Raw genomic sequence first — 14,384 nt, 5'->3', positions numbered from 1 at the left:
GAGGTGTTTGCTGCTGGTGCCGACGAGCTCTCTCCAAGGAACGGGGACGGCCTCGCCGCGATGTGTCGGGGCAGGCGCACGTGGAGCAGAGCGGAGCGGTGATTAAGAGCACAAATTGCTCTGCACAATCAGCAAACAGCGGAGAGAAAATTGCAGTAGGCGTGCAAACAGCAATAATTGCAGCGTGCGGGGTGGAGGAGCAGCGTCTGGCAGCCTCAGCTCCTCCCGGCGAGATGCCTTCCTCTCGTGGGGGCTGCACCTCTCTTGGAAACGCTCCCACCTGGTTTGGGGACCTCCTCCACCAGCATGGGGAAGCAGGAATCCCACCGTGTCCTGTAAAAATCACAGGCTAACAGAGCAGCCTTCAGCAATACGACTGACCCCCCTTTTGGAAATACGTGTGGTTTTCATTTCCGTGTCAAAATGCGTATTTAAATAACACGGTTTTATATTTTCCTTGCTAGTACCTTTACATTTTACTCAATACATTATTTTTTATATACAAAGTGTGTTTGATAGTCAAAAAAAAAAAAAAAAACACCTGCAATTTTCCTTCTCAATTTCCAGTTTTCAGTGCTCAGCTCAGGATGTATAATGCAGCTGGTGGGTAATTTATCTAAAGCATAAAGTTCAGCTCCCTCAGGCATATTATATTTCTTAGTAACTGTTCCCTATTTTATAATAACAAATAGGGCTCTCGATTTCTTTATGGTCATTATCCTGTGTCTGTTTTATAAAATGGGAGACGCTGAGTTCGGTACTGGGAATACTGTTATTTAGGATCCTCAATAACGGCCTGGTGGAGAAAACAAATTGCACATTGATTAAATGTACAGATGTCAAACGGGGACCAGCTGCAGCCTCGTCGGGACACGGGGCGAAATTATGAAAGGTCTGGAGAGAGAGAGCACAGTCTGAAGGGGGAAAATGCGTGAGAGTGGTCCGCAGCTCTGTGTGTTTTAAGGCAAAACAGCGAGTTTGGGGATGGGATGGGATGGGATGGGATGGGATGGGATGGGATGGGATGGGATGGGATGGGATGGGATGGGATGGGATGGGATGGGATGGGATGGGATGGGGTCCTCTGTCCAGCAGCAGCCCGTGGAGGTGCCTCTGGCTCCCAGTGTCTGGGCGAGACGGGGAAGTTTGGGCATGGAAAAGAGGCAGATGGGAGGGTAAGGGCGAGGATCGCCTCAGTGGCAGAAGGGAGGAGGAGTATCCGTGCTTTCATGAAATATTAACGTGCCTTGGGGACGTACCCGGGGATGCATCTGGCACTCGCAAGCAGCTGAGCTCAGAGCCGGGTCGCCGGTAACCTCTTTTTGAAGGAGGAGGCTGCCCAGTCTACATTTATTTACCAGTATTGCTTCCAGCCCTGCTCACGCGTGGCCGGGGGCCGCGATGGGCAGCACGAGGGACACACATGGGCAGCCCCCGCCCTGCCCTTACCCCACGGAAAGATCGGGTTTCCCTGCGGTACGTCTTGTTGCTTCGTCTCTCCTTGGTTGCTCCTCCAAATAGCGGCCTCTCTCCCCAGATCCCCAAGGGGTGGAAGGCTGCCAGGCCGGGAGCATCTTCACTAAGCAGTGGCTTGCATGGGAAAAAAAGAAAAAAAAATAATCATTTGAGGGTGTTTGCCTTATGTTTTTCAAGCGTTGTCTCTGATCTATTTTTACTTTAGTCTCTGTGCTGCTACCACCAGCAGGGCCGGCTGTGTTTCCTCGAAATGCAGGCTGAGGCCTTGCCTACTGAAAGTTTAAAAAACGGCATAAAAAAATAATATCTAGGCGGTCTAGGTTGTGACTTCTGAGAACAGGAGCTGAACTTGGAAAATCCAGTACCCCTTGATGCCAGAGGGGTTACTTTTAATATTTTTGGGTTATTTGTAGTGGTGAAAAAGGAGTTAGGTTACAAATGAAGCGTGTGTTTTGGTAAGGGATTGGCAATGTAACGGGCAGTGTGCTACTGTGATATAGGCGGTCGGCACCGGAGTTACATTAAATGATTAGCTATTTGTAGCTAATGATATACATTTCATGATACGTCACTCCCTTCTGTCAGATGTAGATACTTTATTTTAGTTAGGTGAAATATGGGAGGTACGTCTATATGGGCAGCGTGGATTGCAGTCTGTGCCTGCCTGCTACGTTTTCTGCTGTTGGGTATCCCTGGGAAGTTGTTCTGTGTTCCTCTGAAATGCAATGTTTCAGGGCTTCCAAATGTTCCTTCTGCCAATTATTTGCCTTCTTTTAAGAAGTTGTAGCCAGCACAGGTGCATAATCCGTTACCGACAGCCAGCGGTGTGGTAGTGCTGTAAATTTGGGTCTGGATCTGTGATTCTCACTTATTGCACACCGATTACTTCCACATCCATCGACGGGTGATTCCTTGTAAATCATTTTGTAGCCTGACTTTATCCCAAATACACACACATATGAATGCATTTTTAAAGCCATGGATAATTTGATGGCAATGGTTAAAAACCCACCTGCAGGTCGGTTGCCCAGAGGGCTGTGTAAGGTGCCTCTGGGGGAAGTGGAGGCACTGCTGGTGCCAACATGGCCTCGGTGGCTGTGTGTACCCCTAGATCTCAGCAGATATATGTGCAGACGTGCATCAGGAAGGCTCCTTGGGTGCTGAGCCCCCTTGTGCACGGTCCTGGCCGCGGTGCCAGTGACCCCACTGCCCGCCTGACGCCGCCCCGTGCTCCTTCCCTCGCAGGCGCAGAAGAATGAGCGCGAGTCCATCAGGCAGAAGTTGGCACTGGGCAGCTTCTTCGACGATGGCCCGGGACTGTACACCAGCTGCAGCAAGAGCGGCAAGCCCAGCCTCTCCTCCCGGTACGTGATGGTGATGGTGATGGTGGGGGGAGCTGGGGTTGGGGTGGGAGAAGGGCTGGGTAGCGGGGTTTGTCATGGGAATCTCTGTGTTGAGCTGCAAAATCCGCAGAATTTGAATGTTGTCATGGAAGATGTGCATGCCCAAAGCAGGAGGGGCTTGATAAGTTATTCCTGGGTTGGCGTGGTGAGAGCTTGTGAAAAAAAAAACACACTAGGTTGTGAAAGTGCATCCTTCTTCAGGGGTTCGGGAGGCAGCAGCCTGCTGGAAGTGGATCTTTCTCTGATAATTACCCTGGTGGTAGCGTATCCTTGGAGCTCCTTCTCATTTGCTGAATTTACCTTCTACTGCCTCCCGAAATGCCTGCAGTATTGCCTGGGGATACAGCAAGGTCTCCAGCTTTCTGGACAAGAAATTTGGGGAAATGAACATGCAGGGAGCAGAGCCGCAGCGTGGTCCTGGCCTGGGCAGCAACCTGGGGGCTTGTGAGATGTGGTGTGATGGGGACGGGCCCCAGGTGTGCTGGGGAGGGCCTGGATGTGTTCAGCTGCCGGGGGGGCCCACAGCACTTGGAAAGCCTCCCACACCCGGGTACTGACAGGCTGCTGCCATGGCATGGCCACAAAAAAACTGGGAGAGTATAAAAGCAGGAGGAATGCTGCTAGCACAGCAGAGAGGTGCAGTTGCAAAATTCGACTGAGCTGCAAGGCATCTGAAAGGGAAAGCTGTTGTGCGCTGTGTAGTTACAGCTAAACCAGTAACCACTACCTCGTAATTACAGTGCAGGGCTAATTAACGCTGCGCAGCAGGGTTTGGCAGCTGTGCCATGAGAAAATACCAGGTGTACCTGAATGCTTTGGCTTTTTGTTAGTATTTATAGCCCGGGCAAAGCACTGGTACACGCTGCATGTGTCAGGACGCCCACAGGCTCTCAGAACCAGCAGAGGCCAACCCGCTCCTGGAGAAGGGACTGGCACTGTGCTTGGCTTCTCTTAGCCATGTTTCAGGTGCCACATGGACACAGGCTGGATGTGAGGGGGGTGACAGTCCCTGTCCCTCCACGTGGTGCTCCCAGTCCTTGTCCCAGTACCATGAGGCAAGCACAGGGTGCAGCCACGCACTGTAGCATCCTCTTCCAGGCCGGTCGCTGCCTCTCAGCTGCTCGCTGCTTTAATCCAGGCTTTTTACAACACGGCCAGCATCCTGTTTCTACCACTCCAGTGCTCCCAGAGGTGCCTCTGCTAGCAGACGTGTGGTTTGGGCATTTAGGTCACGCTCTTGACACGCAGGCATCCCGCAGGCCCCATTTTGCACTTGCTCTTCCCTTTCTGTGTGAAGCAGTTTTAAGCCAAGCCGAAGGCAGCATCCTGCTCCCCGTCCTGGGTACCCACGTTTATTTAGCCTGGCTTAAAAGCCTGTGTGTAATTATTAATGCTAACGTAGAGTAATGAATAAACGAAACCACGAAGCCTAATGTAAAATTAGAGTTTGCTGCCTGTAAGTACAGATATAAACCCCCTTGTTGCAGAGCTTGTGCGTGGGCCTGCCCCATCTTAGGCACGTGGTGGTGGGGCCTGGTAGTGCTGGCACAGGAAACCTCTGCTTCCTGGGGATATTTTTTAAAAATGAATTTGGAATATGAGCAAAGACTGAGCAGGATCTGTAGGAGGCAAATGGGCCCGGCCCTGACGTCAGGTGCCTGGGACACGCAGCGGGAAGGCTGATAACTGCAGTCATCGGCTGCTGTGCCCGATGAATGCCACTGTGGGGTTTCATAAATATGGTTTTGTAAAAGGAGTCACTTCCTGGTGTGCTACGAGATGTTTATCTGACCAGAGGCACCAGATGAAGTGGTTTCACCCAGTTCTCGGTACACCACATGTGCTGCTCCAAGCCTGCCCTGGCCAGTCAGCGGCACGGGGCTGACTGGGATGTGGGAATGGCTGAACTGGGAGCAGACTGCCTGCATTCGGCAGGGCCAGTCCTGGTTCTGGAGGGGTCAGTGCTTGGCCTGAAGCTACCGAATGTGGTCATCGATGAGCTGGAAATATGTGCGATATCACGGCTCATAACTCAAGTGGTAGCGGGAGTGAAATCACCTGGGATTTGAGAGACTGCGCTGGGTGACAGGGGTGCCTCCTCAACTCCGTCCTGCCCTTGCCTTGCTCAGCAGCGGGGTTTGGGGCTGTGCTGCTTCCCTTCTCCCTCTCACTTGGGAGCTGATTGCTAACTGTGGTTATCTGAGCAAAAGCAGGGAAGGTTTCAGCTGTAGAAGCAGCTGTGCGATGCAGCGCTGCCTCTTGGCCACAGACAGCCTTACTACCCTCCTAAATAAATCATTTTGGTCATCCCACGTTATTTGGTATTAAAGGCCACCCGCGATGACGAAGCTCTGCGGTATCTCAGCAGTTCTGAAGTTCATCAATAGATGGTGGTAGAGGCTTTATATAGGGTAGAGGCCTTAGCATTGCGGAGCCGGGCGTTTTCAGTCCCTTGGGGATGCCCCTTAGAAGCCTGGCCTGGCGCAGAGGAGGCAGCCTGCCTGGGACTTGTCACCGTCAGCACCAGCATTTGGCCCTGCTCTGCTGCTGGTGGGGCTTTGGGGCTGCTCGGGGCCGAGCAGGGCATCGCTGTTGCAGGTCCACCGCAGGGCATGGCCATGGAGGAGAGGCAGCTTCATCGGGCCACAGCCTGGCACTGAGGCGGTTCCTCTCAGTGTGTGAGAGTGGAGGTGTTTTGGGTGTGTTTCCACGTCAAATAACAGCTCTGGGACCATCTTCTCGGGGAAAAAAGTGGTTCTGTTTTTCTTAGGTCAGTGCAAAATCAGGCAAGCAGGGCCTGCTGCTGCCGGTGCTGCAGCACCTCGCCTGCAGGCCCTGTTGACATGATGGGGGGAAGCGCAGGATCCCAGCACGGTGTCCAGCCCCATTCCCGTCCCCGTCCCCGTCCCATCCCCATGTTGTCACCTCTCCTTCCCCCACAGACTCCAAAGCGGGATGAACCTGCAGATCTGCTTCGTGAATGACAGCGGCAGCGACAAGGACAGTGACGCCGATGACAGCAAGACAGAGACCAGCCTGGACACGCCTTTGTCGCCCATGGTAGGTCTGGGGGCGCCTCTCGCAGGGGTGTGGGGCACAAAAACCTTAACGCCGTCCCTAATGGGAACCCGTGGAGAGCCGAGCCTATTAAAACAGCAGCGCTAAACGCCAGAGAAGCATCTTCAGTGGTCAATAAAAGAAATGCAGGGTGCTGAGAGGCAGATTGCACATTGCCCCTGGGTAGCAGAGACCTGCTGCTGACACCAGCCACCTCCATGGGCAATGTCCCTTCTTTGCCCTCCTTTCTCCATGGGTCTGGTAATTGCCCAGGCAGTAATGGATTCGAAGCCGTATCAGCTCCCACCAGCTTTCCTCTCCTCTTTTCCTCTGTGAATATAACACAGAGGCCCCAGACACGTGCTAGGCTTTCCTCCAGCTTAACCAGCCCGTCCTCTAAATACCCATTGATCTGCCTGGCTCCCCTTTGAATTGCATGTGCTCAAGCTGCTGCTGGTACTCAAAGGAGGCAAAATCACTGTTTTTTTTAAATAATCTTGCAGATTTAATTTTTAAAAAATAATTTTTAAAAGTGTACGTTTCACCTTACCTGTAGAAATCATGCCATTTGTGAGTGCACAAAAAGGCGATAAGGTGCAAGCCAACTGCTTTGCTCTGTCCCCGCTGGCGGCGGCGGTGGCGGTGCCGGGCTGTAACGGCTGCGTGTCTGCTTCCCTAGAGCAAGCAGAGCTCTTCCTACTCCGACAGAGACACGACCGAGGAGGAGTCCGAGTCCCTCGATGACATGGATTTTCTCACCAGGCAAAAGAAACTCCAAGCCGAAGCCAAAATGGCCTTGGCTATGGCAAAGCCCATGGCCAAAATGCAGGTGGAGGTGGAAAAGCAGAACAGGAAGAAATCTCCGGTAGCTGATCTTGTAAGTGCGGGGCTGGGACCTCTGCCCATCACTCCTCTGGCTTTATCATAAATAATTACAAGTGAAAACAATTACAGATAATTCAGGGAAATAATTAAAGAGTTGAAACTTTATTTCCAGCTGCCACATATGCCTCATATAAGTGAATGCCTGATGAAGAGAAGCTTAAAACCCACTGATTTGAGAGACATGACTATCGGGCAGCTACAAGTGATAGTCAATGATCTCCACTCACAGATAGAAAGTAAGTGATATTTGTTTAATTCTTCTTTGGCATGTCCCATCTACTTCAGGGTATACATAAAAATGTTGGTAAATGTACAATAACACAAATACAAGTGGCACTGCAGAAGCTGGAGGTGGATTTTTTGCCAGATTCTTCTCCTTTTTGCCTTCTTTTTTTTCCCCAAAGCACTCGGAGTGCTCTGTAACGTTGGGATGGTGGTGGCAGCATTGCTCCAGCACCTGCCGCATCGTTTGTAACTCAAAACCTTGTCGGGTAAAAATACTCTCAGGACATCTGGAAGCTGCTGCCAGTTTTATGCCTTTATGCAGCTTTATGGCTGCGTTTTCCTGTGATGCTGTGCTGTGGCATCAGGAACATCCACAAGGGGGGAAACTCCAGACTAGCAGGCAGCCTGGGCACATAGATTCTGGTGAACGTGCTGCTCAGGCAGCTTGCAGCGAGTTAACGTGTTTCATGGGTCCTTGCATTTGCCTCCTTGTCTGTCTTTGCTCTCTCCAAAGGATCCAGGGTTTTTCCCCCAGGCATCTCCACCTTCCAGTGCCAACAATTAATTAATCTTGGAGGAAACTTCTCCGGTGGCTGTAGGTCAAAAAAATGAAAAAAAATGTTTATTGGGCTCCCTTGCTGCTCTGTAATTGCTCGCGTTTGTTAATTAGCAACCCTCCTGGCAGCCCCAGAGCCCTCTGCTAGGGATGTTGAGCTGCTCAGAGACTGCCCCTGGTTTCTGCCCGCAGGCGGGCAGCAGCAGCCGCTCCTCTTCTAATGTTCACATGACAGGCAGGGATGCTACTCAGGGGGCAAGTGGTGCCTAAATACCCCCAGGCTGGATGCTTGCTGCAGTTTTTATTGCCCAGGACTCCTCAAAAGCTGTAGCACTGAGGCTTGAATCCCAGAAGCACTAGGAAATTCATTCAATTACAATATTACAAACTCACCCCTGGGCACAGCACCAACTCCCCGCCTTTCTCTCCGGCCCCAGGCTTGAACGAGGAGCTGGTGCAGCTGCTGCTCATCCGGGACGAGCTGCACACGGAGCAGGACGCGATGCTGGTGGACATCGAGGACCTGACCAGGTGAGGGGGGACCGTGTGCGCTTCCCTTCGCTCGGGACCTGGCTCTGTGGTGGCAACGTGGACGGGGCTTCTTTTAGCAGAGTTTCAGTCCTAGACGATTTGGGTTGGCAGTAACAAAGCACTCAGGGTTTGGGGGCCAAAATCCCACAAAAGCAGGAGCTGCAGGGAGACAAGCACCAGAAAAGCAGGCTCGACCCTGCACAGGTGTCTCCTGTGCTTTGGAAAACGCTTCGCTTCCAAAATGCAGTGAGCAGGGGTTCAGTAAGCAGAGGGATTTGGCAGCCCGGGCAGCGCCGCGGTGGCGGTGCCGCATCCTGGCATTGTTCGTGGCCGAGGAAGCCTCAGTTCCCTGCGGAAGATGAGGAAGTGCCTGAAGCTGAAGCAGACCCCATGGGGAAGGTGTTTCCTGGCTGGGGAAGCGTTTCCTTCCTGACCTGGAGCAGCTGAGCCAGCCCACCCCTGGCCTCGCTCAGGGCTGCATTTCCTTGGGAAGCGCTGCCAGAGCAGCACAGCTCTGGCCATGCCTCCATCGGTGTGGGTTTGCCTCCCTCCCACCGATTACCAGTAACAGGGCTGCTTCTTTCCCTCCTCCCAGACATGCCGAGAGCCAGCAGAAGCACATGGCAGAGAAGATGCCGGCAAAGTAAACCGAGACGCCGTCAGAGCAGAGATGGAGCTCGCCTGTCCTTCGCTTCTGTGTCTGTACAAATGCTGATGTCCACGGTGGCGCACCAGAAAATCAGTGTTAGTCATTGGTCGTGTCCGAAGCTTTATGTCCGGTGATTGGCCTCTGCTTCTTAATTTATTTTAATTTTTTTACTCGTGCCACTAAATATCAGGCATTTTAATAATATTATTACAGAAAATGTACAGTACTTATAACATTATAAATCATGGATGAGAAGAGAGGGTAGTTTAACTTTATTTTTGGTTGCTTAGAGATTTTAAGTTGAACAATATTTTACCATTGACTACTTTTTTATCCTTCACTGTAGTTTTAAATAAAGAGACTGTACTTGACGGTGCTATACAAGTCAAAAAATACATGCCTGCCTCGTAGTGAAGTTGTAGCTTTCAGTAATATGTACATTTTAATCAGTTTTCAACATTTTGTGAATGTTGACTACCTGACATTCATTTTTAGATGTGCTATTAACATTCAGTTGGATTCAAAGAGTTACCTTGGAAGTTTTATGTATAAAGATGTAAAATAAAAATTTAAAAAATTGTTTCATATGATATGTCTTTTTGTTGACTAGTGGTTGACTTGGTGATGCACCAGTAATGTACTCGTCTAACTAAATGTGCAATTCCTAATTTGCCATCACCAGAAAGAGCCTTTTTTGCCGATCACATAAAACTATGGAGAGAAGACAGGATTTTTGTAGAGTTATTTATTTGTAAGTTCATAATGTATGTATGACATGGACTTAAGATATTCTTCTATAATAACATTCACCGGGCCCTAATATTGTGACTATTGTTAGAATCAGCAGGCACATACAGTAGATGTTTTTATATTTTATTGTCTGGGCTAAATATTTAAATGACTCACCAGTGTCAGAAATAATAATAATAATAATAAAAGAAAGAAATCTATGTTAAAAATCTAAGCGGCATATTAAATGTATTATATATGGTTGTTGCTCACCTCTGCCTTTGGGCTGGCCTCATGTCTGCTATCCGTCCCCATCACCGTGCTGTCTGTTGTGCCCCCCTCTGCTACCCCCCATGTTTTTAGGAGGACGGGCACTGGGCGAGCTGGGAGCTCTGTCTCCAGCCTTAATTTCTCTGTCCCAGGGCCGGAGCAGGGCCCCAGCTCCCACCCCAGAGCTGGCCACGGCCGGGAGCAGAGAGCTCCGCTGCCTGCATTTGGATTTTTTTCCTTGGTGACAAATTCCTCTTAGCCAAGTGTTGGGCTGACGACTTGTTCAGGGTGTTTGCAGCAAGGCGAGAGCTGCATTAGATTTCCATCCCCTGCCATAAATGTGATTTACAGAAACGATTTACCTTTTTTTTTTTTTTTTCCCTTCTTTCTCAGAAGCGGCGCAGGACGGGTTGTGAGTGCCAGACCTGCAGGGCTGGGGTTTGGGCCCTTTGGGGCTGCCTTGCCTTGCCGAGGTGCTTTCCGAGCCCGCTCTGACAGCAAGATGCTCGCCTGCAGGCTGGCAGCGTAAACTCCGCTCATTTCACTTGCGTTTTTGGAATCTATGCAGAAAAAAAAAAAAAAGATGCCTGTGTTCGGGGGGTGTTTGCTTCCCTGCATCTCCTGGTTGTCTTGCTGCTGTTAGCTGCACGTGGCGATAGCTGGCTGCTGGTTTTGTATTTCTGCTCTGTAAAACGTCCGTGTTTTCACCTCTGAGGCCAAAATCCCCCCCGCGGGGTGCAGAAAAGCTTGGGCTCAGCTTTAAAACTGAAAAGCCTGGAGGTGTGCCGGTGGGGTGCAGCGAGCAGGGATGGTGTAGGGTCCCCACTGCCCTCTCTGCTGTCACCCCTGACCCTCCTGGCTCATGCTTCAGATTTTTGGGCACTTGGGTCAGGAAGCCTGGTCAGCCCGGGGTTGTGCTCACCCGATAAGTGCCTTTAACTTGCTGGAGAGAAGTGAACCTCGCACGTTCCGCTAACCTGCTGTCGAGGACTGCCAGCGGTGTTCCCATCTTTAAGGGTTTGGTTTTTAACAAAGAAAAAGTTAAAAAAAAATAAAAAGGAGTATTGCTGGGTAACTGCATCTTCTTGGATCTCTGTCCAGTGTACTACGGTATCGTGCTGGTGTGTATGATGGCAATGCTGTGGAATTAATGGATTAAATTACGTTTTTTGAAAGAAAAATGTGTTGTGTGGTTTCTGAGCTGCTGCCCCAGCCCCAGGATTTGCCTCCAGCTCCTGAGCATGGCCAGGGTCACCCCTGCGCCTGCTGCACGAGCGGCACCGAACCGGAGTGTGGCCGAGCAAATGCTGCTGGAGCACAAACCGTATGGCACAGCCCGGTGCAGTGACACCATTTTGCTGTTTATTCAACACTAAAGTAACGAAAAAGTTCGGATGATTTGCCCATGCCTTTGGGAAGCCAGGGGGAACTGAAGTCCTTGCCTAAGTTTGCATGTCAGGGTACCTATTAATTAACATAAACCTAAAAATAGACTTCCCCAGAACATGTACTCCGTCAGCCATTCCTTTCCCAATTTTTCAGTCTCCCGCGTGTTTTCAGTTCCCCTGCACTCCCTCCCTTGGGCTGTTTCTCAGCCGGGAAAGTTTATTTCTGTCCCTAGCAGCTCATTGATGCTGAGGCTGTACTGGGCTGTCCAGTGCCAGAGCCTTGGCTGCTGTGATGCCCATACACCCACGGGGAGCTGCTGCTTCCTGCACTGGGGGAATTTGGGGTGTCTGGGGGCTCCAGAGATGTGGGTATTATTTTGTTTTCTTTTTATTTATTTTCTTTCTGCCATAGCTTTTTTTTTGCTGCTTTCCTTCTATGAATGGGGCATTTACTCGGTTCCACTTAGGACTCCCATTATCAGTACTCTGACCATGGAGCCAAATTCCCCAAAAGCGATTGAAAGAGCCCTCGGTCAGACGGTTTCTTTCTATGGGGTGACATCAGCATGGATGGTAGGAGGTGGTTTCTGTTCTGACAGCAGCAATGGTGCCCACCAGAGCTACAAGCACTCAGCATCCCACCCATGAGTGCCCAGAACAACCCCATTGTCCCCCTGCCCTTGGGGACATCATCGGGGGACCTTGATTTTCAGGCAGGAACCCCTAAATGGCACAAGTGCCAGCAGCTGGCACCCAGCAAGTTAGGTGCAGGAGATGTTTGGGCCAAGTTTTGTGCAGATAAGTGCAACCCTCAGCTTGGATGTGGCCAGCGCCAGCCCTTGGCACCATTGTCCCATCCTGCCTCATCTTGAACGAGCAGGAGAAAACATCCCTGGTGCTGGCTGTTGAAGGAAAAGAGGGGTTTGGTGATAGGCCATCATTTATTTACTACAAATGGTTTAATTCCATGTGGATAAAAGCAATCCACACACTGCAAAGATATCTTCCATTGCCTTGGGACACAGCACCCTACAAGCCCATCACTGCTGCGGCACTCGCGTGGCCCCATTGGGCCCCGCTGCTGCAGGGGCAGCAACACCACAGAGTGGGAAACAACCGGAGACAATTCCAGAGCTTGCTTTTTAGTTATTGGAATACATATTATCTATATTTTTTACATATATTTGTAGGTTTTTTTGTATGCTAGTAAAAAATCCGATGACATTTCATATAGCCATAGAATGGTTTGGGTTGGAAGGGACCTTAAAGCCCACCTAATTCAAGCCTCCTGCCATGGCAGGGATACCTCCCACCAGCCCAGGTTGCTCAAAGCCCCAACCTGGCCATAAACACTTCCAGGGATGGGGCATCCACAGCTTCTCTGGGCAGCCTGTGCCAGTGCCTCACCACCCTCAGGGTGAAGAATTTCTTCCTTATATCCAATCCAATCCCTCCCTCTTCCAGTTTAAAGCCAGCACCCTTTGTCCTGTCACTACACACCCTGACAAAAAGCCCTTGCCTGCTTCCATCTGGTCTCACAACAGAACATTTCTTATCATTTTCTTTGTGTTTTAATTCCATCTCTTGGTCCCAAACCAATCTGTGCTTGAAAAGCATGAAATGGTACACTCAGTAAGTATATATATATATCTAATTTTGGCGGGAAGTTACCCATTCAGTTGTCTCAAATATAAAGCAGCCCCTCGGACTAGAGATGTGATTTATAAACCAGCTACTTCCTGTCAAGCAAATATTGCCATTTGGGTTCCCCTTTTTTTCCCTTTTTAAAATTTTTTTCATCCACAAGCATCACTGTGACGTGCATGCAGGCCGGGGAGGCCCAGCCCTTTCTGCACATCATCTCCCTGGGAGCTGAGGTGATGTGCAGGGAGTGAGGCGAGCGTGGAGAACCACAGCAGAACACGTGCGTGTGGCCTTTTGCTGCTGCTGGTTTATTGCTCGAAGGGAGAGGAGCGATGGGTGTGGAACTAATCGCTGTGCAGCCCCCGAGGAGGAGCAGCCCCACCACAGGGCTTGCGGAGGGCACCCCCAAGGAAAAGCCGTCAGGGAGCGCTTACGGTCCGAGCTCGCTTCCCTGCAGGAGCCCACGCCCAGTGCTGGGGAGTTTCTCTTCCTTCTTATTGTAAAGTAAAGCGAAAGCCGTGTGTGCGGGACCCTGAGGCCTTCGCCTGCTGCCAGCGCAGGATGCTGGGCCAGCTCCTCATGGCTAACCCCGAGCAGCACAAAGGCGGCAGGGAGGCACCAGCTGCAGGCCCTGTGGCTTGGCACAATGGGCTCTTCATCCTCTTCGGGCCTGCTCAGGCTGCCACCATGCTGTCAGCACCTCTCCTTGGTCCCAAAGCTCAGCATCTGGTGAAAAACCTGGGCTCTGGGGTCTGTGCCATTAGCACCAGGTTCCCCTCAGCCTCCAGCGCCTGCGGTTGCTGGCTGGAGCCACGGACAGCAGAGACTGGCCACAGTGCCACTCACCGCCGTACCCACCTAACCCTTGGCTTCCTAACGGCAGCATTTCGGGGGAAGAAACATGCTTTCAAAAGAAAAGTGAAATACGTAGCATTTTATGAAAAAGGGAATTGCAGAGTTTCGCTTGGATCGGCCGGGCCGGCGGCCCGCGGCAGCAGGCGTTTCCAGTCAGCCTGCTCAGCACTTCTCCGGCGGCCCGGCCGTGAAACTGCCTGCAGACGTGGAGCTGTGGGTGTAGGAATTTTCCCAGGTGTCGGCTCCTGGAGGTGAGAATGTCACAGGGACCGTGCGGGGAAAACTCCCAGCTCCCTTGTCGTTTTGGGCTAGCAGCCCTGAGGGCGGGTTGTGTGCCGCCTACAGGTACGCACGGCGATGTTTAAGCTTGGCATCACCCCGGCTGCCTGCCCTCATCCCATCCCACTCCTGAATGACCTGGCTCTTTGGCAAAGCAGGCCCAGCAGCTGGATGTAAGCATGAGGAAAAGCAAAGCCTCCGTGCTCTTGGTGCCTTCACAAAGGGAGAGACATCACCTGGAAGTGCCACCGGCCCCCTCCACGTTGCAAGGTTTCTTAGGAGGTTTCTTATTCCCTAGGGTTGAATTTGCTCCTCGTGGTCACTGGTTTTGTGCCCTGAGACCCCCAGGACCTCCCATTCTGTCCATCATTTTCTCCTGCCACACCATTTACCTGGACTGTGCCACCATTTACCACTGTCCCCAGCAGGGTGTCTCC

The 14,384-nt window shown here is 51.3% G+C and overlaps 1 protein-coding gene across 1 annotated transcript in view; it reads left to right on the top strand.

The window, feature by feature from the left end:
• The window catches only part of LOC311212798 (schwannomin-interacting protein 1-like), a 46,257-nt gene extending 35,330 nt beyond the window's left edge, over positions 1 to 10,927 (top strand). The window contains 6 exon segments of the mRNA XM_084292420.1: positions 2,722 to 2,840; positions 5,822 to 5,939; positions 6,616 to 6,813; positions 6,934 to 7,057; positions 8,040 to 8,133; positions 8,729 to 10,927. Of these exon segments, the coding sequence (XP_084148546.1) occupies positions 2,722 to 2,840; positions 5,822 to 5,939; positions 6,616 to 6,813; positions 6,934 to 7,057; positions 8,040 to 8,133; positions 8,729 to 8,780 (705 nt within the window). The 3' untranslated portion in view covers positions 8,781 to 10,927.
• The last annotated feature ends 3,457 nt before the right edge of the window (positions 10,928 to 14,384 follow it).

This window comes from Netta rufina (assembly GCF_964035555.1).
Source record: "Netta rufina genome assembly, chromosome: 9".
Lineage (NCBI taxonomy): Eukaryota > Metazoa > Chordata > Aves > Anseriformes > Anatidae > Netta > Netta rufina.
Note: the sequence above shows the minus strand (reverse complement) of the source record. Positions and strands in the feature narration are given on the sequence as shown.